Source organism: Phyllobates terribilis, unplaced genomic scaffold (genome assembly GCF_046119375.1).
Source record: "Phyllobates terribilis strain yellow unplaced genomic scaffold, ASM4611937v1 Scaffold_3__8_contigs__length_932513732, whole genome shotgun sequence".
In the NCBI taxonomy this organism is placed as follows: Eukaryota; Metazoa; Chordata; class Amphibia; order Anura; family Dendrobatidae; genus Phyllobates; species Phyllobates terribilis.
The window spans coordinates 862422290-862449176 of NW_027362763.1; the positions used below are offsets into that span (position 1 = coordinate 862422290).

The 26887-nt window shown below is 40.0% G+C and overlaps 1 protein-coding gene across 1 annotated transcript in view; it reads left to right on the plus strand.

The window, feature by feature from the left end:
- GPATCH11 (G-patch domain containing 11) overlaps positions 1-16209 on the plus strand; it is a 48777-nt gene extending 32568 nt beyond the window's left edge. The window contains exons 5-8 of the mRNA XM_073672627.1: positions 8382-8472; positions 11839-11946; positions 13255-13336; positions 15695-16209. Of these exons, the coding sequence (XP_073528728.1) occupies positions 8382-8472; positions 11839-11946; positions 13255-13336; positions 15695-15750 (337 nt within the window). The 3' untranslated portion in view covers positions 15751-16209. The remainder of the gene's footprint in view (positions 1-8381; positions 8473-11838; positions 11947-13254; positions 13337-15694) is intronic.
- Positions 16210-26887: the final 10678 nt, after the last annotated feature.

The following is a 26887-nucleotide window of genomic DNA, read 5'->3' on the forward strand; positions in this document are numbered from 1 at the left end:
CTAACCTGGGCTTGATGTCAGCTGGCATTATAAGCTGACATCAACCCCAACCCTATTACCCCCTGCCACCGCACCAGGGCAGCGTGGAAGAGCGAAGCTAAGTGCCAGAATTGGCACATCCTATGGATGCGCCATTTCTGGGGCGGCTGACGGCTGGTGTTTCTAGCCTGGGAGGGGGCCAATATTCATGGCTCCCTTCCTGGGCTATTAATATCAGCCCCCAGCTGTCTGCCTAGCCTTTGCTAGCTATTAAATTAGGGGGGACCCCACGTCATTTTTTTGGGGGGGTTCCCCATTTTAATAGCTAGTAAAGGCTAGGTATTCAGCTGGGGGCTGATATTAGTAGCCTGGGAAGCTCCGTGGGTATTACCCCCTTCCCAGGCTTCAAACATCTGCCCCAGCTGTCTGCTTAACCTCCGCTAGAGCCTAAAATTAAGGGGAACCCCACGCCAATTTTTTTAATAATAAATCCTTTATTTTAATACTAAATGACAAGTACAGTAACCAACACTATCACTGTACTTCATATATATGTGACTGACATGTTTCTATCTATCTAATCTATGTGTGAAGCTCTATTCTGTCTGTTATAAATTGTCGGGTACCGCTGCTGAATTGCCGGCCGGCTTTTTTAAAGAGACAGTGCATGAAAACACTATTATTTGTTTTAATAAATCCTTTACACTAAATGACAAGTACAGTAAGCAATACTGTCACTGTACTTCATATATATGTGACTGACATGTTTCTATCTATCTAATCTATGTGTGAAGCTCTATTCTTTCTATTCTAAATTGTCGGGTGCCGGCTTATGCCGCTGCTGAATTGCCGGCTTTTCATATATTGTCACAGAAGCGATGCGAACTTCCCTGCTCCGGACACAGCGCAGCGCTTCTGTGACAAGTGAAAGCTGTCGGCACAAAAGCCCTGCGCTGTGTCCGGAGCTGGGAATACGCAGCGATGTGTCAGTTTCAGCACAGAAGCGCTGACTGTCTGGACCTACCGCCGCCGTATTTTAACTCCCTCCACCTTATATTAACTCCGACATGGCAGGGATACGGCCACGGCAGCTTATTAACACCCCCAGAGTATCCCCGCATGTCAATTTCTGAAAGTTCAAAAGCATTACCGGCGTATAAGACGACCCCAGACTAGACAGAAGATTTTTCAGTCTTCAAAAGTCGTCTTATACGCCGGAATATACGGTATATATAAAATATTTGAAAAGAAATAAAAAATAAAAAGTCCCCACTGCAAAAGAATTTTTTTTCAGATAAAATTATTACTTACAAAAAAAACTTGCATATATTGAAGGGAATCTGTAAGGTGAGTCATACCTCCAAAACCAAGGGGCATCATGAGTCACAGGCTGTCTGCACAGTTGCAGCAAGGTATATTATTCTCTGAAGCACTGTGGCTTTTAAGAGAAAATATACTTTGAAGATCCCGCCGGAGTCCAGTCTAGTCCGGTCCCTCCCTATTTACATCCTACGGTCCCGGCATGGTCTTTAAAGTGTATTTTCTCTGAAACGCCAGAGCAATTGAGAGAATAATATAGATAGTTGCAGTTGTGCAGCCAGACCGCTATTCATGCTGCCAGAGGTTTGGGCAACATGAATCGCCTGACAGGTCCTTTTAATTATGCACACGACTTTGATAACCTACTGGATGAATTCTCCATGGTATTTCCTATCAAACATGAACAGTAGAGAATATAAACAAAAAAAATAAAAATAAAAAAAACTAAACCAAAAATTATATATGTACCCAAAAATAGCGCTTAAAGCAAACCTGTCAGCAGGATTTTGCTAAGTAAACTACAGGCAGTGTCATGTTGGGGCTGCTGCACTGATTAATATGACACCTGAGGTGAAGAAATCCGTCTTGTGGTTCTTGTGTAATCAGAGTTAATGATATGCTCGTGCTCCGGGGCAGGACTGTAGGCAGGGTCTTATCCTGGTGCTCTAGGCCAGATCAGCAAGAAAAGACCTGCCCACAGGCCACCCTGAAGCACCAGTATGTTTCTCATCATAGAGACAGCCAGACACAGAGATAGGGGCGACCTGTGGGCAGGTAATTTCTTGCTGATCTGGCCTGGAGCACCAGGATAAGACCTGTCTACAGTCCCACCCCGGAGCACAGGCATATCATTAACTCTGATTACACAAGAACCACAAGACGGATTTCTCCACCTCAGGTATCATATTAATCAGTGCAGCAGCCCCAACCTGACACTGCCTGTAGTTTACTTAGTAACATACTGCTGACAGGTTCGCTTTAAAAAAAAGCATACGCTTGTTCAGCATAAAACAATTCCTCATACAGCCATGTCAGTGAAAAAAAATAGTGATGGCTGCTGAAAAACAGAGAGGCAAAAAAAAACAAAAAACTACCTGTCATTAAAGTGAATCTGATAGGTGATTCATGCTGCCTGACTTACAGGCAGAATAAATTGATGTCCGGCTCAGTCGATTCACTCTAAAATGCTGCGGTGTTAGAGAGCAAGCATACGTTTAAAAGCTGGGAACCATGCAGCTTGGCTGACTTGTCCAAGAGATCGGTCCCCAAGGGCTTCACCCCATCCCGTTCCCTTTTGAGTGACAAGTCTCTTCCCTATACACACATGAAGGAGAGACATGTCACTCAAGGGGAGTGGGGCATACATAATCCGCCTGGGACCTCCCTCTTGGACTAGTCCCCTGAGCTGCATGGTTCCCAGCTTTTAAATGTATGTCTTCTCTGAAGCGCTGCATCATTTCAGAGTAAAACTTACCGGCCTGAAACGACGCGGCTGCACTTCGTGAATCGGCAACACAAATTGGTGCTGACATTGAATATTTGGTCAGTATTTTACCTCCGTATTTGTAAGCCAAATCCAGGAGTGGGTGATAAATACAGAAATGGTGACTTGTTTCTATTATACTTTTCCTCTGATTGTTTCACTCCTGGTTTTGGCTACAAATACTGATGGAAAATACTGACTGTGTGAACGTGGCCTAAGGGGTTAAGGGAGGGTCTTTTCTATTACAATAGTACATTCTGGAATTATATGTAAGACTTTGTGCTGCGGATTCTTAAATAATGTACGAGGCTAGATGTCGGTAATTGCTGTCTTATTGCGAAAGTTGCATGAATTAAATACCTAATGAAGATTTTGAGCAAATGTCGCCATTATGCTAAATTTCTGAAGTAAATAATTTGGCTCTTATGCTGATTATGGAGTATTTACTGTGTGCTGAGTAATGCACATTAAAAATGAATTATAATTCCCAGTTTCCGTGGTGTATAGTGCTGGGGCAAGATGAAAAACACTGGATTTATAAACCCTGTGAAAAGCACAAAATTGGCTATAAAACCGGCCTGACGTTTGACAGTAAATGCATTGTTTATTTACCGAAATGTCCCTGTGGTAAATTGCATGTGTGTGAGACTTCCAGACAATTCAAGGTGAGCCATTTAGAAGACTGAGGTAATAAAGCCTCCAAAACACTGATCTTCCTATCTCCTGTAGCAACAATCTTCTTCAATCCCATCCCGGTATCAGTCAATGTGCCCCTCTGACAACGAAGACAAGGGATAAAAAACTGTGCACATTACACTTGTAGAAAATGCTGAGGTAACGGCAAAATAATTCTACAGTGTTTTACTACATTACTGTGGCCTTTTAACCCACCAGCAAAGAAAATCAACAGCCCAGCTCTTTTGTTTCAGCTTATCTGTGTCTTTGAGGGATTAAGTTACCAGGCCGATCATAAAAGTCTATCAATCATGTGTCTAGTAAATGTATCTGCACAGGCTTATGGAGGAGATAGGGATAATATATTACTTCAAGCATCATGTGGAAGAAATTCTCCGAACACTAGAGGAAATGCCCCTTAAAATACTGCAGAATTTATACACATAGACAGTAATAACTAGGTTTTATATATGGTAATTCAGATTTATCCCGAGGGTAGTTCTCATGAATATGCATCAGGTTTATTAAAGGTGTGTAACGCTGTGAAAACTGATCATATATAGTGTATATACAGAATATATACTTATACTATTACAAAACAACATTTTTTAACGATCTAATAATCCAGATTGCCCAGAAATATATAATATGTTACTTATTTTTATTTTCTGCAATGCAGTATCTATATAATGTTATTATTTTATGATCTTGAGCTATCCTGTAAAATGATATGCACGTACGCCTGTCTTCTACTGCTCTAAAGTGGTATTCTAAGAATTGAAAGATTTCCCCTATCCATAGATTAGCGCGGGGGTGCACAACATTTTTGGTCCAAGGGCTACAATGTCATACTAAACCAATCCCAAGGGCCGCAAAAAATGTAAAGGAGTACTTACATGAATACATCACCAGAACCACCATCAGTATATTAATACATCACCAGAACCAAATTTTGAGTATTTGAGGAGGATTTGGAGAGATTCCCCTCAGTCTCTCATCCAAAAAAATCACTGTGAACATACGGTAACTTACAACTGAGTTTTTGAAGTAGAAGCTGAGCAGAATCTCACCAAATCCTCATCATAAAAGTACTCAAAACGTAACAGTTGAGGTGAAGTATTAACATAGCCATTAAGCATGTTTTGGATTGCTACATTTCTACAGGATAAGAACCACCTTCAATACGAGAAAGCGGCACCAAAACCACTGTCAGTACATGAATAAATTACCAATCTTAGTACAGAGATCAATTGCAATGTCAGGTCAGCCCCATATACAATTGTATTTCATGAACCTACAACACCCAGTATGTCATAACAATGGTAAAGAGATACTGGGAGTTGTTTTTAACAGTCATCATCAGAGTGCGGACCATACAGGAATCACAGTATTGAAGAGACACAAGTAGTATCACAAATAGACTTTTACACCCAAGTACCTTATAGGTGACATCTCTGATTTAAAGTTGTTCCATTCCTTTTATCTCCATGTAGCACTGTTGCCATGATGAGATTTCACGCCCAGAGCTAGACTTCCCTCCTCTCCGCCTTCAGCAGCACTTCCCGACACTGAGCCCTTAAAAATAAAATTCTCATTACACTACCAAATAAATAAAAATCTCCCATACCCCCCCCCTGAATAAATAATAGTCTGCGCTTCCTGCACAAAATATCCCCCCACGCACACTGCCCCTCTGCAAAATATCCCCCGCACACTGCCCCTTTCCAAAATATCCCCCCCATAGTACCCCTCTCCAATATATCCCACTGCCCCTCTGAAACATATCACCCCACACACACTGCCCATCTCTAAAATATCACCTCACACACACACTGCCCCTCTGTAAAATATCCCCCACACTGACCCTCTGAATAAAGTACCTCACCACCACTGCCTCTCGCAAAACTATACCGCCTTTTACAATTGCAATGCCCATTATGTGCCCTCTCTGAAACATTAACACTCTCCCCCCTCATCCACAATAATAATGCATTTGATCTTCAGCTCCTTAATGGAGCGCTTACTATTGGCCGTGCTGTCTCTTCTTTTCGGGGCTGAGGTGCCGACAGCAGTGTGATGACGACAGCACCATGATGACCTCATCGCACCGCTGCACGTTTGGGCCGGGACTGACGAGCACTCCTTTGCCTCAGTCCCAGCGCCACAGTGTTCAAATGTATTCTCGTCTGAAAGACTGGCTGCACAACATCCTTCAGCAGGCCGCCTGTGGGCCGTGTGTTGTGCAGGCCTTGATTAGATCCACTGATCGATGAGGGCCTGACCGCTGGGACCCCCAACCTACAATGTTTTGCTATTTCTGGCTATCCAAAAGCTCCATTCTTGGGATCATTGAGTGTTCCATCAGTCGGCCCCCGAGACGATCAGTAAGTTATCTCCTATCCTAACCTATTCAATTCTGGGAATAGCCCTTAATCCATTTCAAACGCTGGCAAATACCAAGGCACAATATAAAAGCGTAAAGCATTCTACTTGTCCTTGGGCATTATGAACCTTTCAGCCTTCATGCAGATTTTGTCCTATTTTACTCTGAATTTAAAGGGGTTTTCCCACAAACAAAAGTACATTTTAATCAATAGATCTTGGAATAAGAATAAGTTCCACAATTGGATGTGTTCAGATAAAATGTTCCTGTGCTGAGATAATCTTATAAATGTGCCCCTGCTGTGTACTGTGTAATGGCCGTGTCTGACCGTACAGGGACATGGTCTGATCATACACATCTCCCGGGCAGGGAGGGAGCAAAAGAGCATACAGACATTACAGCAGAGGATCGCAGCTGATTCTTTTTGTGAGGTAAAACATTTCCCTGCCTGTTTTTAAACAATGTTTTACATCAAAGTACGAATCAGCTGTGATCCCATACTCCCCTATTTCTATACTCTATTTTGCTTCCTCCCCTGTCCAGGAGATGTGGTATGATCAGACCATGTTCCTGTACAGTCAGACACGGCCATTACACAGTACACAGCAGGGGCACATGTATAAGATTATCCCAGTACAGGTACATTTTATTTAAACACATCCAATTGTGGAAATTGTTATTATTCCAAGATCTATTGATTAAAATTAACTTTCGTTCGTGGGAAAACCCCTTTAACATGTAGGGAACAGCCAGTTGGAGACTTTGCTTTCCTACACATTAGAGCGGCTGCAGACGACCGTATGAGAAATCGTCTGGATTTCATCCAGAAACACATGTTTTTTTTTAATTTTACATCCGATTTTTACGTGTGCATTTTATACGTGTTTGACATCCATGTGATGTCTGTGTGTGGTCAGTTTTCAGAAAACTGCATTAAAAAATGTACATGATCAAATACAGTTTCCTAGGTTTATAATAGAAATGTGTCCGTAAAAATCGGATGCCACTCGAATGTTCTGTGAGGTATCAATTTTTTTACGCACCAATAGACTTGGAAGAAAGTAATGCATGCTGTGATTTATTTTCACATGGAGAGTCGGACCAAGAAAAAAAATAGTTCATCTGGATAACATCTTGAATAACATGGATCAGTGTGCTGTCAGTGTGCCATCCTGATTAAAAATCGGACAGCACACATCCAATTTATATACTCATCTGCATGAGCCCTTAGAGACTTTCTGAATACTGAGGCCCCAAATCATTATCTTCATCATCTTGATGAAGAGGCGTGCTGAAGTCAGACGCTCCTGATTCATTTAAAGGAGCACACTGAAAAGTGCTGTGCGCACCTGCCACAATTCTTGCTTCAATTGGGGACTGTAGTAAGATTTGTGTCTTAGGGAACACCACCACTTGTCATGAATTTAACAAGCAGGATTTGCCACGCCTCCATCCCTCACCAGCTCCACCCACGTTGTCAGAGATGGGCGAAAATGACTGGAGACCGCCAAAAAGTTGTAAAATTCCTGCATACCCTCACATTACATTAAAATTATGCAACTTTTCAAAGATTTTTATGCCAGAATTCTGACATAAAAGCTCTGAGCCTCTAACATACCTCTAATCTAATGTAATGAGCACCTGTAACAATGCCTGTAATGACAGATACACATGGCCTTTAGGCCAAATTCAGACATCAGTGAAGCAAACCATGATGTAAGGACTGGCCTCGGGTCTATGGATCCAAACTCTACAGCCTTATATATGCCTATCAGATGCTAGGCCAGTCCTTACATCATGGCCCATACACTGAATTTGGCCTTAGGCGTTCCAAACCCCATTTTAAACAAGCACTCCTCCCATCAAAGTTTTATCCTCTTAATATTTTGCAGGTATCATTATATATAGCAGGGTACTTACAATTGCTCATTTTGCCTTTCTACCCACATAATTCTTCTTCCTGTTTCTACACAGAGAAGAAAAAAAGAAAGTCTCTTGTCCCTGCAGAAATCATTCCCCTCTTCAACTCCTGACCCAGCTGCTCCTCCCCCTACCAGGGATTTTTGCAATTACTCATGACTCATTCAGGGAAAATTGACTTCCTGTTTCTACATAGAGCTTAGAAGGATTCAGCTATTCAGTTTTTAATCATGTGATGCCATAGACCTAATGGAAAACAGAAGAATTATCTGGGTAGAAAGGCAAAATGAGCAATTGTAAGTACACAGTGCTATTTAATATGATGATCCAATATATTAAGAGCATAAAAATTTTGTTGGTCGGAGTGCTTTAAGGGCTTTTCCACCAGAGGAAAGGACTGCATATTGCTAAATTAGGCCATAATTTCCTAACTGTGGGGGTGGTATAAGAAATGTCAGGCTTGACGAATTAACCTCATAATGTTAAAATGGAAAATATCTCTCTATGTATCCACTTGGTAATTGTACCTATTGTAGATGGTAATATTTGAGTGCGTATATTACTTGGCTCCATATATTTCTACTACATTGTAAATTTACTGTTTTTCACCTTAAATTCAAGGTTGAGGATGAGAAGTAAGAAAGAGGAGCAGAAACTAGAAGGTGACCTTAGGAGAAGCCAAAGAGCGTGCCTGCAGCTAGATGAGCAGAAGGTAAGCTAATGGCCGCAGCAATGGAAATTGCTTTCCTCAAAATCCACATGATAGAAATGTGCATGTGAATAATTAGAGATGTATCACTATATTGCAGTGTTCTTAGTGGTGCCAGCCTCCTCTGACCTTCCTGCCTAAAATGCCAGGGAATATATACTATTTCCTGATCAGCAAAGTTATCCGTCTGTCTATACAAGAAACATTAGAAAAAGATTGAGAAGCTTTAAAGGGTCATTCCCACCTTCATAGATTAGATTGTTTGCTATTGCTTGTAGAAAAAAGCACTTTGGAAATTTACTGCTTTATTAAAATTTGCTGCCATTCTTCGAGATATTAACACTTTTCTTATTGTTAACATCTTGTTGCCTAGGAGATCGACCACTGTTGCTGTTTACCTTGTAAGCACTGTGCTAAAGCTGGTCAGGATTCGGAGGTAACAGCACTTTCCGTCGATCCTGGCCAGCTACAAAACAGTGCTTACAAGCTCAGTAGAAAAGAGATTTTAAGCACTGCGCATGTTCTGATATCCAGCAGCAATGGTCAGTCTCTAAAACAACCAGCTGTATTTAAAAAATATATACACATATCTCTCAAGAATGGCAAAAATCTTAATACACAGATTGGAAAATTGCTTGTATTTACTAACAGTATCCAACAATTCTTATTTATGGGACCCTTTAATCTAATAATGCTTAAAATGTCCCCAGGTGTGATGATGTGGGTTTAGGAGTTAAGACCGCACCATACCAGGCAGATGCTGGCTGTGTCACATAGCCGTCATTTGCCTGTAACTTCAGCGACTAAAACTTGTTCTGATAGCTGTAGTTTAACCATTTAAATGCTGTTATCAATCACCGCAACATTTAAATAACATAATTGTTGTGCGTGAGCTCAACAGCTACCATTGGCTCCATGCAATGTAATCGCGGGGTGCCAATGGGTTGTCATGTTGGCTGTGGGCCTGGTGAAGACTTCCATATCTGTCACCATTTGAAGCCTGTTGCTGGGCTTCATGGGAAAACATCATTTTTTCTATATTCTGTAATACAATTGTATTGCAGCATTTAAAACCATTCAATTGCAGGTTCATAAGCGGACTTAAAACTAAAGGAAAACATTTTTAAAGGAGTGTTAAATATATATATTTATTATTTTTTACCCACTCTGCTACCCCCCCGTTTACCCAATTAAAAATAAAGAAAAAATTTGCATATTTTTCGCCGCATCCGTAAAAGTCTGATCTGTCATAACGAAATGTAAAATTAATTTACCTGCACAATAAAAAGATCATAAAGACAAAAGAATCGAACTGTCAAAATTCACCTTTTTTGGTCACTGCACATCCCTAGAAAAATGCAATAAAAAGCAATCAAAATGTTCTGTGTAACCCAAACTGCTATCCATAAAGACGTCAGCTTGCCAGACAAAAAACAAGCCATAACACAGCTCCATCTGTGGAAAACTAAAAATGTTCCAGATCTCAGAAAAAAATGCAAATTTATTTTTTGTACCATTTAAATAAAAAAAAATAAAAACTGGTCAAGTTTGGTGTCAATGTAGACATAGGGACCTGGTGAATTATGTTGCAAGGTTATTTTTACTGCACAATGAACACTGTAAAAACCAGATTGAAAAAAACAATGGTGGAATTGCGTTTTTTTTCCCCCCACTATTTCGATGCACTTGGAACATTTTCCTGTGTTCAAGTACATTACATAGTAAAATGAATGGGTTCATTCAAAACTAAACCTTGTCTTACAAAAATAAGCTCTCGTATGGATATGATGACATAATAAGTTACAGCTCTTGAAAGGGGCAGAAGAAAGAATGAAAAGCGCAGAAACAATAATTGGCCTCGGCGGAAGGATTTGAGTGTCTTGGGTTGTGTGTACATTGACATTGGAGACGCATGTGCTGGGAGTATTGTTTAGTAGTATACATGATGCTTTACACGATGTTCTAGCACACATTCTCTAGTGGAGTATCAGGGAGTGATTTTTGCTTCTGCCAACTATACAGCTCCCTTGAGCCTGCCTGACATAGCGGAGCTTCTAGGTCCTATTCCAACTTGATCAGTTCTCCCCTCCTCAAAAAGCTAAAACAAAAATTTTAAATATTTTTTTTTTCCATATAAAATACATTTTGCTATATATTACTATTAAAGGAGATATCAACTATTGGACAACCCTTTATTAATGAACCCATGAGAAGTAAAATAAAATATTGTTCACATTTAATAACTAAGTAAACAGTTGACCGTAATAACGTGAAAATTAGCTGGTGTTAATATTTAAATGGGTTATATACTACTCAACAACTTATTATCACTGGGCCCAGGAAGGTGAAAAAAAATACTGACCTTCTGAACCAGCTCCACCTCTATGCCCAATGCTACATCCCTTGCCAATCTATTGGGATCAGCATCCCTTGGGGGCGTCATGTGAGCGATGCAGACCCTTATCAGCTGCAGCATTCACATTTCATCTGAGCAGAAGAAAACGCATTCATGTTGTGTCCTTGTGCATGTTGATCTCAATAATCCAGCAGGGGTTGTATCAGGTAAATTGCTCAGCCGCGGGATCCGGCCACGGGAACTTTCACATCACAGGGCACTGTGATGTGCAGGGGAGGGGGTGGAATATGGAATTTAAGTAGATAGGTGGGGATTTCTTCGCGTCCCCCGGACGGGAAGCATGTCAAAACTAATTTAATAAAAAGCTATTTCAAAGCAAGCAAACCTCTAATATGGGGCATACAGGTAAGTATAGATTCACATTTCTATCACCTGTATACCCATATTAGAGGTCTGATAAGTCCCAGGGGGTGACAGGTTCCCTTTAGAGGGATATTCCCTTCTCCAAGATCCTATCCCAATATGTAGTAGGTGTAATAATTGTAGAAATACCTCCAATTAGAAATGTGGTGTAGTTCGTCTGATTTGCTATGTTGCTTACCCTATGTGCAGGGCATTGCAGTAACTTGGGTATCCATGATTATGACCACTAACAACTAACTGTCACTATATGAGTGGTGATAACTATTGTTAACTAAACTACTGCAATGCCTGCACATGGGGTAAGCCACATAGCGAAACAGAAGAACTACATTTCTAATTGGAGGTATTTTCTAATATTATATTATGATTACACCTACTACATTTTGGGATAGGCTCTTAGAGATGAGAATACCCCTTTTAAGGCCCTCTCAGGCTTTCAGGCTAGGTCATTAAAGTGTTACGTTTGAAACTAATAAATTGTTCAGTTATCTTTCTTTTTGCAGATGTATTTCTGGCAAACATCTAGTTTTAGGCGTGTTGACCACTTTACGTGTTTCCATAAATCTCCCCCTATTTCTCCCAATTATTAGGGAATAGGTTGTCCGCGAGAGGCTTGGTATTGGCCTCCCAGCGATACACAAGAAGATGATTCAGAAACAGAAGAGGATGAGGATGAAGTGAAGGACCAGGAGCTAAGTGTATGATGTTACATACGTAATATGTACAGATGATAATGCTGGATTGTATAGAACTCTTTTTTTCATTTTGTTTTATTTTTTTCTATGTTTTCATTCAATTATCTGATATTTAATTTTTCAAAATGTACATTTACATTTCACTGGTAAATAATATGGGTTATTTAATTTATAACTTATCTGCTGACTAATGCTAATAATTTCCAATAATAAAGTAGATGCATAGTTCTGCTGCTATAACTAGTGTGTGGACTGTGTGCTTATGGTCACACTACAAATGTTTTTGATCAGTGGTAATCTTTTCTGGTGACCTGCACCCACAACCATGAAATGCTTTGCAAAATTTATGATGTTTGGGAAAATGTATAGGATAAGCCTATTCAATAATATCAGCTTTAAAGTTTTTTTTTCCTATGGACACTGGTTTACATCATTTACTGCCTTATCACCACTAAAAAAAAATACTTGTCCTAACAGTCATTTCGTTTAGATGTGTTTCGCAGGTCTATGTTTGCTAATCTTCATCAGTGATCAATGCTTCTGTAACCATTTTTATGTTATCATCAGTAATATCTGTATATAGTTTTTCAAAAACGTTAAAGTAATGTTAGCAGCACCCAATGAACGTTCTTAGAGGAGATTAAAGGGGTTTTCCGACAAACAAAAGTACATTTTAATCAATAGAACTTGGAATAATAATCATTTCCACAATTGGATGTGTTAAATAAAATGTTCCTGTGCTGAGATAATCTTATAAATGTGTCCCTGCGGTGTACTGTGTAATGGCTGTGTCTGACCGTACAGGGACATGGTCTGATCATACCACATCTCCTGGGCAGGGAAGAACACAAGAGTATGCAGATAGCACATCATGGGATCACAGCTGATTCTTTTTGTGAGGTAAAACATTTCACTGCCTGTTTTTAAACAATGTTTTACCTCAAAGAAAGAATCAGCTGTGATCCCATACTGTCATGTCTGTATGCTCTTTTGCTTCCTCCTGCCCAGGAGATGTGGTATGATCAGACCATGTTCCTGCACGGTCACACACAGCCATTACACAGTACACAGCAGGGGAACATTTATAAGATTATCTCCGCACAGGAACATTTTATTAAACACAACCAATTATGGAACTTATTTTTATTCCAAGATCTATTGATTAAAATGTACTTTTGTTCGTGGGAAAAAGCCTTTAAGGAAAATCAGGTAAAAAGTGCAGTTTAGTTTTCTAGTCCGCACATTTCCTTTGTATATGTAGAATTCATAATCCATTTTTTCTAATAACCACTTTTATTTTATTCTGTATAGACACTGGAAAAGTTACAGATTCTCACGAGTTATTTAAGGGGACATCATTTGTATTGCATCTGGTGTGGCACTGCATATCAAGGTACTGTTAGTCAGCAATAATGAAATATGTTTAGAAATAAAGTACACCTACACTGTAAAGTCCTTGTACGGTATGACAGAGGCAAGTTCTTACTCTTGTATGAAGAAAAGATTGAGACTTACATTGCTGGATGACACTGACCTTCCCTCGTACCGAGCATGCATTTGTTCTCATTGGGAAGATAGGGGTAAGCTACTGGTAATCTCCCTGAGAACAAGTGGATCATGCAGTTAGGAGCCAACATGTCTCCCCAACATCTGTCTGGGAAGAGCCTGGACCTAATACGCATTAAGGCTCATTCAGCCGTCAGTAATTTTTGTCGTACCCATAAAAAATGGTCTCTGAGTGTCATCAGTTTGGTCAGTATCTGTTTTTAAGATCAGAGTTTAAACAGTCTTTCTCAGATTTAAAAAAAAAACTGAGGTTTCCTCAGCTTCTCCTATCAGTCAGCAAAAATGGACACCACACCGATGGGATTTGAGTGCTGTCTGATTTTTTTTTTCACAGACTCATAGACTTGCATCAGCGAGTTTAAAGCAAGACTGATAAAAATCAAGTATTTCTTCGTGATTTTGTGTGGATCACTTGGTTCGCAAAAATACATGGACATGTGAACAGTTCCATAGACTATAATAGGTACAAGTGCTATCAGTGAAAAATACGGATAGAGCTCGTATGAGAAAAACTGACGTCTGAATGAGCCCTTAGATGGTTAGCTGGTCCTGTCGAAACCAAAGAGTTCAGTTGACTTACGTTGTATGCCATTTTCCTTTGAAGCCGAACCCGCATCTTTCCCCGCACATGACAGCTGATTTAATCAGAGGTTCATGTGTATCTAACAGCCGCTAGTGCAGTGGCTCTCCGCCCACGTCTGTTAATCTGTTAAATCCTGTTTTCAATCTCTGACAGCGGCATTCAACATGTGCTGAGAGGGGCACGCGTCATTCCACACTCCCATCGGCACTTCCGTGACGTGATTGGGTTGTCATGACAGTCGAGGGTCTGCTGAAGAACCCGGTGCCTGTCATTGCGATACTCTTGTGAAAGCCAGCCCTTTTCCAGCATCCATAGGAAATCGTCATTTCTGCTATGTATACTACAAGCGATCAGATGATCGCAGTTTAAAGTTCCCTAAAGAGACTATTAGATCTAATAAAAAGTGAAGAAAAAAAAAGTTTTAAAAAATAAAAAAGGTAGTTCAAATCACCCCTTTTGCCCCATTAAAAATAAAGCAAAAAATAAAAAATACACACATTTGTTAGTGTTCGAAAAAAGTCCAATCTATCCAAACATAAAATTAATTCGATCAGTAAATGACATAGCGAAAAAAAAAAAATCAAAATTCTAAAATTGTGTTTTTGGTCAACGCAACATTGCGTTAAAATACAATAAGAGTCAATCAAAACATTGTATCTACCTCAAAATGGTATCAATAAAAATGTCAGCTCAGGGCGCAAAAAATAAGCCCTCATCCAGCTCTATACCCTGAAAAATGGAGAAGCTAAGGATCTCAGAATATGATGACAAAAGCAACATTTTTTTTTTTTTATACAAATTTCTGTTTTTTTTTCTTACCACTTCAATAAAAATAAAACTATACTTGTTTGGTATCTGCGTGCCTATAGTGACCTGAAAAATCACATGGCCAGGTCCGATTTACCATATAATGAACATAGTAAATAATAAAAAAAAAAAAACAATTGTGAAATTGCACTTTTTTTTCTTCCATTTTTCCTTTTCAACGCACTTGAAATTTTTTTCCCGTTTTCCAGTACACTACGTGGTAGAATGAACAGTGTCATTCAAAAGTCCAACTCGTCCCACAAAAAACAAACCCTCATTCTCCTATATTGACAGAAAAATAAAAAAGTTATGGCTCTGGGAAGAAGGGGAGAAAAAATAACGGAAAATGGCCATGGTGTGAAGGGGTTAAAAAAGAGATTCCGGATGCATATGTTGGTGTTCTTTTGCCCATTTTAATCTTTCAGGGGCTTTTTTTGCCAGTATCAAGTGTGGCCTTTGCTTGATCTACTGTTGATCTGATTTTCTTGTATGGGGGAGACTGTGACATTGTGTGAATTGTTGCCAGTTTGTAAGGATTACATCAGTGCCAGGAGCACTTCTGAAACTCAATTTGGAGGATCAGAAAGTGATGGATGCTAGAACTTAAAGTGAGATGTGACCCTGGACAACACAAAATCAGAAATCCAGAAAAGGAGTTTAGCAGCTTCACAAGTCTGTGTGACAAATGGTTACTGAATAATAATATATTTTATACATAATAATGTACATAAGGTTACTGGAGAGATATCAACATTTTCTAAAGTACCATTTCTATGTTGTTGTTTTTTTACATAGATGAAGAAGACATTCAGTCAAATTGTCCTGGGGACACGTCCGAAGACCATGACTGAGACTCGTGATAATAGACTGTGGATTCGAGAATTTACTATTCATTGACACAGGGAGCAGTAAAGCTCTGCTTTACATCGACCTCTATTAACGTTAATGGACTTGAGCTCACATAACAAATGATACAAGAACTTTCACGTTTTCTTTCCCTTTTTATATACATCCTTTAAAAAAACTAAAGTGTGAGTCCATTAAAGAGACGCATCATGCCTGGCAGATGTCTATACTGCTGTTAGATTTTTGTACAGATTTTATTGCATCTTATTTATTACAATGGTACCATGCCAGATTATATTACAATAAAGATAGATATTAGTCTGCAGCTGCATTTCTGTTATTAGGAGAAAATGTAAATTATAAATTGGGTGTCTCTGTACCACACTTTATTCGATATGGTAAAACATGTCTTTATTGGGGTCTGTGCAAACTTCTTTTTTAAATAAAAACCATTGTAATAGTGATATTTTGGGTTTCATTTTAGTATGTTTTTTTCCATATTCTGTTAGTAAGTATATTTTTATGCTCTCAATAATACAGTTGTACTGGAATTGTGAATAATAAAAATGTCTTCTTTATTTCAGTTAAAAAAAATAAATAAATATAGTGACCAGATTTAAGAATGAGAGCATATAGGCAATTGAAACACATCTGGCTGCGCTGCAAGGATATTATTCTGACTCTGACAATAATGTAAATGGTTTACTGCAGATTACAAAAATAGGAGAAATAAATAGCATAATTTGTAAGCATTTTAGAAGTCACCTTGGAGTTCCCAGATATCAGAGCACTTTCATTATCCTAATAATTTACAATATTGTGGTACTTTTTTCTAAAAACCTCTTTCTGAAGAAGTGTGAGTGTCATGTTAGTAACTGAGTAATAGGGATCCTCTTCTTCCTGTTCAAAATGACTACAGCAGCAATACACTAAAAATCAACAATGTCGCCCAACCAGTGTTTGCTAAAATGTGGTATCCATAGTGGAGATCCTCGTCCCAAACAGTGCAAAGCACAATGTTGTTTCCCCAAAATATACTCTGTCCTCCTTGTCCCCTCGGCATTACCTGTCTTTCCTGACCTTCTTGCTTAAAAGAGATCTCAGTAGTTGATAGCTTTTAATGGCAAACAGAAAATATGTTAGACATTAGAAGGTATCAAAACCACTGAGGACTCTGTTGGTTGGTTTTCAATCTACTGGTTTAAACGTTACAGGGAGTTATTTTTCTATAGAAGAAGTCTGTAATAATTTGCTTCTGCTAGATGTCCGGTACCTATGTATTGCATCTGTGTATCATTTAATTACAGAATTATTTAATGTTATTAAAAAAGACAAGTGGTAGAGTTGGTGCAAATCCACTCACAGACCCTGGTCCAGCGGCCACTTCAGTAATCTGTGGTCGCTGGATGGAGCTTTGAGATCCACCTCTTACCTTCTGGCTCTTCTTTTGATTGTCCATCCTAGTGTGATGTCATCGTTGCAGTATGACGCACTTGACGTTGCGCCAGGCTGACTAATCAAAAAAGAGCCTGAAGGTAGGAGGTGGTTTTAAGGGCTCCCATCCAGCGACCATTGATTACTGACATGGCCAATGGACCAGGTCCTGTGAATCAATTTCCTCTATACAAATCTAGTATATGGATGAATCACCACACTGATGAGAAACTAAACCCACAGTAAGTCATGTATGTACAATGGATACGGAAAGTGTTCAAACCCCTTTAAATTTTTCACTCTTTGTTTCATTGTAGCCATTTGGTAAATTCTAAAAAGTTCTTTTTTTCTCTCATTAAAGTACACTCTGCACCCCATCTTGACTGGAAAAAAAAACAGAAATGTGGGAATTTTTGCCAATTTATTAAAAAAGAAAACTGAAATATCACATGGTCATAAGTATTCAGACCCTTTGCTCAGACACTCATATTTAAGTCACACGCTGTCCATTTCCTTGTGATCCTCCTTGAGATGGTTCTACACCTTCATTGGAGTCCAGCTGTGTTTAATTAAACTGATAGGAATTGATTTGGAAAGGCACACACCTGTCTATAAAAGACCTCACAGGTCACAGTGCATGTCAGACCAAATGAGAATCATGAGCTCAAAGGAACTGCCCAAGGAGCTCAGAGACAGAATTGTGGCAAGGCACAGATCTGGCCAAGGTTACAAAAGAATTTCTGCATTACTCAAGGTTCCTAAGAGCACAGTGGCCTCCATAATCCTTAATGGAAGAAGTTTGGGACCACTAGAAGTCTTCCTAGACCTAGCCGACCAGCCAAACTGAGCAATCGTGGGAGAAGAGCCTTGGTGAGAGAGGTAAAGAAGAACCCCAAGATCACTGTGGCTGAGCTCCAGAGATGCAGTAGGGAGATGGGAGAAAGTTCCACAAAGTCAACTATCACTGCAGCCCTCCACCAGTCGGGCCTTTATGGCAGAGTGACCCGACAGAAGCCTCTTCTCAGTGCAAGACATATGAAAGCCCGCATAGAGTTTGCTCAAAAACACATGAAGGACTCCCAGACTATGAAAAATAAGATTCTCTGGTCTGATGAGTCGAAGATAGAACTTTTTGATGATAATTCTAAGCGGTATGTGTGGAGAAAACCAGGCACTGCTCATCACTTGCCCAATACAATCCCAACAATGAAACATGGTGGTGGCAGTATCATGCTATGGGGGTGTTTTTCAGCTGCAGGGACAGGACGACTGGTTGCCATTGAAGGAAACATGAATGCTGCCAAGTACAGAGATATCCTGGTTGAAAACCTCTTCCAGAGTTCTCTGGACCTTAGACTTGGCCGAAGGTTCACCTTCCAACAAGACAATGTGACCCTAAGCACGCAGCTAAAATAACAAAGGAGTAGCTTCAGAACAAATCTATGACCATTCTTGACTGGCCCCACCAGAGCCCTGATCTAAACCCAATTGAGCATCTCTGGAGAGACCTGAAAATGGCTGTCCACCAACGTTCACCATCCAACCTGACGGAACTGGAGAGGACCTGCAAGGAAGAATGGCAGAGGATCCCCAAATCCAGGTGTGAAAAACTTGTTGCATCATTCCCAAGAAGACTCATGGCTGTACTAGCTCAAAAGGGTGCTTCTACTCAATACTGAGCAAAGGGTCTGAATACTTATGACCATGTGATATTTCAGTTTTTCTTTTTTAATAAATTTGCAAAAATTTCTACATTTCTGTTTTTTTCCGTTCAAGATGGGGTGCAGAGTGTACTTTACTGAGAAAAAAAAATGAACTTTTTAGAATTTACCAAATGGCTGCAATGAAACAAAGAGTGAAAAATTTATAGGGGTCTGAATACTTTCCGTACCCACTGTATATACCACTAAAGATAGTTATTTTACAGGCAGCTCATGTATAGTATGCAGGCATACATAATACGCAATGACCGGTGCTCGCTCACAGTACAGTACTGGGAGTACAGAAGATTGGGCTCCTACTGAAAAAAACACACTCTTTAATAAAAGGGGTATTTGGTATGCAAATCCAAGCAGACCGATATTTAGGGAATTCGGACGATTTTGAATCCCCGATGGCTATATGTCTTTCGTGAACATTGTATCAAGCACGTAAACTTATTGCACAACTTTGGCTAGAGGCTCAATCACTGACAGTTAATGAGTTAATAAATAAGCTAAACAATATTATTTGGTTGGAAAAAGGGGTATATAGAAAGAGAAATGCAATCAAGAAATTTGACAACATCTGGGGACCCTGGTTGAATGTTCCAGGCCTGCCATCTCGAGTACTAATGATAGTTTATGGCAATTGTTGGTTTCATGAACACTTGTGGTATGATCATTACAGGTTAAATGTTGTAAGTATGGTCCGTACACATGCAAACTAATTATTATAACTGAATGGCAGATATTCTAATGTATATGCATAAAAATAATAGTATAAATATAGATTTCTCGAGTGTTATCGGGGGTGGGGGGTTTGTATTGTTTTTGAATGGAAAAAAATTTAATTCTTTGGAAGATGACAACTTTGTTGTATTTTATGTATAACAATAATATATAATGATACCATGTAGCATTGAATATCTTTGTTCTACAGATCTTTCTTTGTAAAAACATTGTGTAATTTTCTTAATAAAAATGATCTGATAAAAAAAAGAACACCAATAATACACCGATCACTTGGAGAATTTCACAGTTGTTCTACATTCTCATAACAGTCGGCACCAACAATTTCCTGTGTCTTTCCCTATTACACTTTAGTAGGATTAAAGCACACCTGTCAGCAAGATTGTGCTTAGTAAACCACATACACTGTCAAGTGGACAACATTACACTGAGTAAAATGATACCTTTGTTGATGAAATCTGTCCAGTGATTCTTTTATAATCTTTATTTTCAGTTCTGCCATAATGATATGCTCGTGCTCTGGGGTGGGACTTTAGGGAGGGTCTGTAGCTGATGCTCTCATTATGTATGCCTATCTCTGGCCTCTGACAGGTCACTGTGCTTTCAATGACCTGCCTACTATTTTAAATACTGCCTGTGTAATTTTTCTGCCAATTTGAAATTTACATCCCTCAAAATGGCTGCTGGCGCCTGCACATGTGAAGTAGCATCTTTCGGTTGTCGAGAGATGTTACTCCGCACACATGGGCGCCATTTTGCTTTTGGAAAAAGAACTTGGGTGCAGCAATATGGTGCTGCTCATGCACAGTAGCATCTCTCGGCAACCGAGAAATGCTACCTCGCAGGCGGTGGGGGCCATATTGCTGCAGGCAAGTTTTTGTCCTGTAGCAAAATGGCGCCAGCACGTGCGCAGTAACATCGGCAATCGATTGATGCTACTGCACTCACGCGGGCGCCATTCTGCTACAGGAAAAATAAATTTGCATGCAGCAATATGGCCCGCGCTTGCGCAGTAGCATCTGTCGGCAACTGAAAGATGCTACTGCGCATGCGCGGGTGCCGGCAGCCATTTTGGGGGATGTAAATTTCAAATTGGCAGAGAAATTACAAAGTCAATATTTAAAATAGTAGGCAGGTCACTGAAAGCACAGTGACCTGTCAGAGGCCAGAGATAGGAATACATATTGAGAGCACCAGTTACAGCCCCTCCCTAAAGTCCCGCCCCAGAGCACGAGCATATCATTATGGCAGAACTGAAAATAAAGATAAGAGAATCACTGGGTGGATTTCATCAACAAAGGTATCATTTTGCTCAGTGTAATGGCGCCCACCTGACAGTGTATGTGGTTTACCAAGCACAATCCTGCTGACAGGTGTGCTTTAAACGGTTACTGAAGGTGCTTCTCTGCCTCATAAACAACTCATATAATGGGTGTGCGTTATTGTTCATTATCGCCAAACACTTCTTCTAAATTCTTTCCTCCACTATCTCCTCAAAAGTGGCAAGATGGCGGCCAACAGCGGAGCTTGCCTTCTTGAAAAGCTTATTAGCATCAGACACCTGCACACAACTTCCTTAGCATATGATTGCGAAAGATTGCACTTGCCCCTACGGACTTGTAGAGCATTTATAACATTTTGCTGCACACATTGAATGACCTTAGTTTCTGTAGGAAGTACAGTTTGCTCATCCCCTTCTTGTAAATCTTCGTATGGCACCTCCAGTCCAGTTTGCTGTCCAAGTGGACCCCCAACTATTTGTAACTGTCTACCTGCTCCACTTCCTGACCAGCAATAGTGACAGATGAACAGTCCATCTTTCTCATTCTATAGTTCACCACCAGCTCCTTAGTTTTCTTTGATAAGTTGCAAACAGCCTGGCACCAATCCACAAAATCCGACACCACCATCCTATATTACTCCTCACTCTGGCCATCCCTAATACATCCGACTACCACGGAGCCATCTGAGAATTTTTGGAGGTGGAAAAAATCACATTTATACTGGAAATCTGCTGTATACAAACATGAAAGGGTGACAGCACCATTCCCTGAGGGGCACCTACACTGCTCAATAATCTGCCAGATACAACTGCTCCCATCTGTACAAACTGTGGCCTGTCTGACAGGTAGTCCGTTATCCAATTTCTTATCCCCTACTCCACCTTCATATCAGTCATCTTTTTACATAGTAAGCATGGCTGTAAGGTATTGAACGTACTGGAGAAGTCAAAGAACATTGCGCATACGGTGGTTCCATGATTGTCCAAAAATGAATGCACTGTATGTATCAGAGACATAATAGCATAGTCTACCCTCAATCTATGCTGGTAAGAAAACTGTAGGGGGTCAGCAAAAGCCCTCAGACTCAAGTAAGCATGCACTAATCTTTCTAAGGACTTCATGTTATGGCTACAGGGCGATAGTCGTTTAGGGATGCTGGGAAAGTTGTCATCCATAACATCGGTATCCTCTGTCATTGTAGGTTAGAGATAGCAGCTAGAACTATTATCAACAGTGTACTGTTCATTTGTTGATACAGGCATACAGTAGTGTTCAAAATAATAGCAGTCCAATATGTCTAACCAGATTAATCACGGTTTTTGGTATAAATTATATTACATGTCAAACAATAGACCAGTTAGTGCAGTAGATTCTAAGAAAACCAACAGACTCAGCATTCATGCTCTGCAGGTTTTTGAGTCTTGTGTATTTGAATAATTAATTGAAGCACTAATTATTAATTGAATAATTAATTTTGTGTGTTCAAAATAATAGCAGCGTGGAGTTCAATTGGTGAGGTCAATCATTCTGTGAAGAAACAGGTGTGAATCAAGTTATTTAAGGGTGAAGCCTGCACATGTTGTACATGCATTTCTCCTTGAAAGCCTTAGAAATATGGGTCGTTCAAGACATTGTTCAGAAGAACAGCGTACTGTGATTAAAAAGTTGATTGGAGAGGGTAAAACTTATAAAGAAGTGCAGACAATGATAGGCTGTTCAGCTAAAACGATCTTCAATGCTTTAAAATGGAAAGTAAAACCAGAGAGACGTGGAAGAAAACGGAAGACTACCATTCAAATGGATCGAAGAATAGCCAGAATGGCAAAGGCTCAGCCAATGATCAGCTCCAGGATGATCAAAGGCAGTCTCAAGTTACCTGTGAGTACTGTGACAGAAGATGCCTGTGTGAAGCTAATCTCTTAGCAAGAAGTCCCTGCAAAGTCCCACTGTTAAAAAAAGGCATGTACTGAAGCGGATACAATTTGCCAAAGAACATATCAACTGGCCTAAAGAGAAATGGAAAAACATTTTGTGGACTGATGAAAGTAAACTTGTTCTTTTTGGGTCCAAAGGAGGCAGACAGTTCGTCAGACGACCCCCAAACTCTGCATTCAAGCCACAGTACACTTTGAAGACAGTGAAGCATGGTGGTGCAAGCATCATAATATGGGCATGTTTCTCTTACTATGGTGCTGGGCCTATTTACCGCATACCAGGGATCATGAACCAATTTGCATACATTAAAATACTTGAAGAGGTCATGTTGCCTTACGCTGAAGAGAATATGCCCTTGAAATGGGTGTTTCAAAAAGACAACGACCCTAAACACACCAGTAAACGAGCAAAATCTTGGTTCCAGTCCAGCAAAATTGAGGTTATGGAGTGGCCAGCCCAATCCCCGAACCTTGATCCAATAAAACACTTGTGGGGGGACATCAAAAATGCCGTTTCTGAGGCAAAGCCAACAAATACCAAAAAATTGTGGGATGTAGTCAAAGCATCCTGAGCTGGAATAACAGTTGACACGTGCCAGAAATTGATTGACTCTATGCAACATAGATGTGAAGCAGTTCTAAAAAACTGTAGGTATACAACTAAACATTAGCTTAGTGATTCACAGGAATGCTAATCCTCAAAAAAAAGAGTACATATTGTGAGTTTGTAAAGACAAATGCCGACACTGCTATTTTTTAGAACAGCCCAATGTTCATATGTTCATTTTTTGTTATTTTCTATAAAGTAAATACAATTTATATACATTTCTCTTCATGTTTTGAATTAGAAAACAGTGTGCAATGTTCCCAATGCATGGAAATAAAAACTAGTATAAAGATTTTGTGCTTAACTCATGTTTTGAATACACTGTTATTATTTTAAACACTACTGTATATGCAATCTTCGGATCACTCTGCCACAATCTATGCAAAACAAGGTTCTTCAAGGGCCATTTAAAGGTCTTCCTTTAGGTCATGGAGCAAAAAGTTTTTCTTTCCTGCATTATCTTCAGAGTACCGGGAGGATGGGCCTTCAGAATCCTCTGCAAAGTCAAGAAGTTTCCATTGTGAAAATACAGGATGATTATAAAATATTCAATCATCGGGTTTCAAAGAGGTATGTTTCAAAATGTATTACATGCACAATAGTGAATGGCACATAATGAACACAAACCCTCCAAATTTAGCACATGTTTACAAATAGTTCTATGCGTCCTCCTTTTGTCCCATGACACACATCTATGTGATACTCCAGTTCATCCCAAACATGCTGCAGCATGTCCCCGTCGTTGGTCATTAGAGCGGTGGTAATTAGTGATGAGCGAGTATATTCTGTTAACCCTTTCAGCGAGCATGCTCGGGTGCTCGCCGAGTATCTTCAGCGTGCTCGGCTGTTATGTTTTCGTCACTCCATGCTCATGATTTGCGATTGTTTGACAGCTTTAATACATATAAGGAATGCCTAAGAGACAGGCATTCCTCACATGTATTAAAGCTGTCAAACAGTCGCAAATCATGAGCACGGGAGTGAAGAAAATATAACACCCGAGCACGCTGAAGATACTCGGAAAACACCCGAGCATGCTCGTAAATCTCGAGTAACAAGCATGCTCGCTCATCACTAGTGGTAATGCGTCCTGGAGCTCATCCAGTGTTGCTTGCACAGGCGGCACGTAAACAATGTCTTTGATGCACCCCCAAAGAAAGAAGTCATACACTGTCAGATTGGGAGACCTGGGGGCCATCTGAAGAGTGCCAAGTCAACACCAGTACAGCGACCAATCCACCGGTTGGGGAGTTGCTTGTTGAGAAAGCACAGCACCTCTGAATGCCAGTGGGGTGGAACTCCGTCTAATTGAAAACTTGAGTTTCTGGAATCAATTAGCAGTTGTGGAAACAACCATAACTGTAACATATCGAGGTACTATGTACCTGTCACAGTCTTTTCAGCGATAAAAAAAGGGGCCATACACCTTTTTTTTGAGATTGCAATGAAACCATTTGCTTTTGGAAAATCTCTTTCGATTTCCACAGTGGCATTGGGATGTTACATTCCCCATATTTGGATATTGTGACGGTTCACCTTTCCGATTAAGTGGAAGGTTACCTCGTCACTGAACACTAGCCGGGAAGCGAATTTGTCATCTTTCAATGCTGCCTGAAAAAAGGCACAGAATTCGTATTGGATATCTTGGTCGGCTGGCTGTGTTTCAATAGTTGTATGTGATGTGGTTATATGATTTCTGGCGCAGTCGCCTTCACAGAATCTTCCAGTCAGCTGAGGAATGCCAAGTTCACGACTTGCGTGACGGGTTGATTTCTGTGGGCTATGTGCAACGGTCTCTCGAACCCTCTACCCTGCTTCACCTGTAACACTTGGTCATCTGGAGCTTTTACGTTTACACAAGCACCCTGTGTCCTTCAATTGTCGATACCACCGCAAAATGCTCTGGTGACCAGGTGGGTTACTTTCATACAGCCTTCGGAAAGCTCGCTGCACGGCAACAATTGATTTACACTTCTTATACTCTAAAACACAAAACACTTTCTCTTGCATAGTCGCCATTTTGGGATCTGATGCTGCCCTGCCACCTGTTGAGTCACAAGCAAGTCTGCACGCGCGGGTTACAAACTACAAACTCTGAGATGTGACCTTTCGATAAGTTATTATTACAAGCGGGTGAAATTTTTATCTTTGCAGTAATATGAACGCAAAACCCGATATATAATCACCCTGTATATGGATTGTTAGCAAACAATAGGGAAATTGTTGAAATTAAATATCCAGTTTTTCCAAAAATGGACAGATAATTGTTGAGGCTATGTACACATCTTTTTGCAGAGATTTCAGAACAGAAATTTTAAGTTTTTGAGGAGTTTTGATATTTGAAGGCAGATTTGAAGAGTTTCCACTCAATTCCCTCTTCAAAAACTCCTAGAAAAACCCTGTGTGCTCAGTGAGTCATTTTAAACTTTAGTTCAAATATGGAGTCCGAATATATAATTGCTGTATAGCAGCTGTTCATGGATTAAACTCACTTTAGAGCAGGGATGTCAAACTCAAACACACAGAGGGCCAAAATGAAAAACTTGGACAAAGTCGCGGGCCAACGAGTATACAGTATAATCGGCCCCACGTCGTCCTCCTGCGTTCAGAAATGCACGATCTATCGAAATATAGAGTAAGTTAATCCGATCGGTAAATGGCATAACATGAAAAAAAATTGACTGCTTCAACATTGCATTGCATATCTACCTCAAAATACTATCAATAAAAATGTCAGCTCAGGGCGCAAAAAGTAAGCCATCACCTAGCCCCAGATCACAAAAAATGGAGATGCTACAGGTCTCGGAAAATGGCGACATAAGCACATTTTTTTTTTCTTACAAATTTCAGATTTGGTTTCACCACTTAAAAAAGAACCTACAGTGGGTACAGAAAGTATTCAGACCCCTTTAAATTTTTCACTCTTTGTTTCATTGCAGACATTTGATAAATTCTAAAAAGTTCATTTTTTTTCTCATTAAAGTACACTCTGCACCCCATCTTGACTGAAAAAAACAGAAATGTAGAAATTTTTGCAAGTTTATTAAAAAGAAAAACTGAAATATCACATGGTCATAAGTATTCAGACCCTTTGCTCAGACAATCATATTTAAGTCACATGCTGTCCATTTCCTTGTGATTCTCCTTGAGATGGTTCTACTCCTTTATTGGAGTCCAGCTGTGTTTAATTAAACTGATAGGACTTGATTTGGAAAGGCACACACCTGTCTATATAAGACCTCACAGCTCACAGTGCATGTCAGACCAAATGAGAATCATGAGCTCAAAGGAACTGCCCAAGGAGCTCAGAGACAGAATTGTGGCAAGGCACAGATCTGGCCAAGGTTACAAAAGAATTTCTGTATTACTCAAGGTTCCTAAGAGCACAGTGGCCTCCAGAATCATTAAATGGAAGAAGTTTGGGACCACCAGAA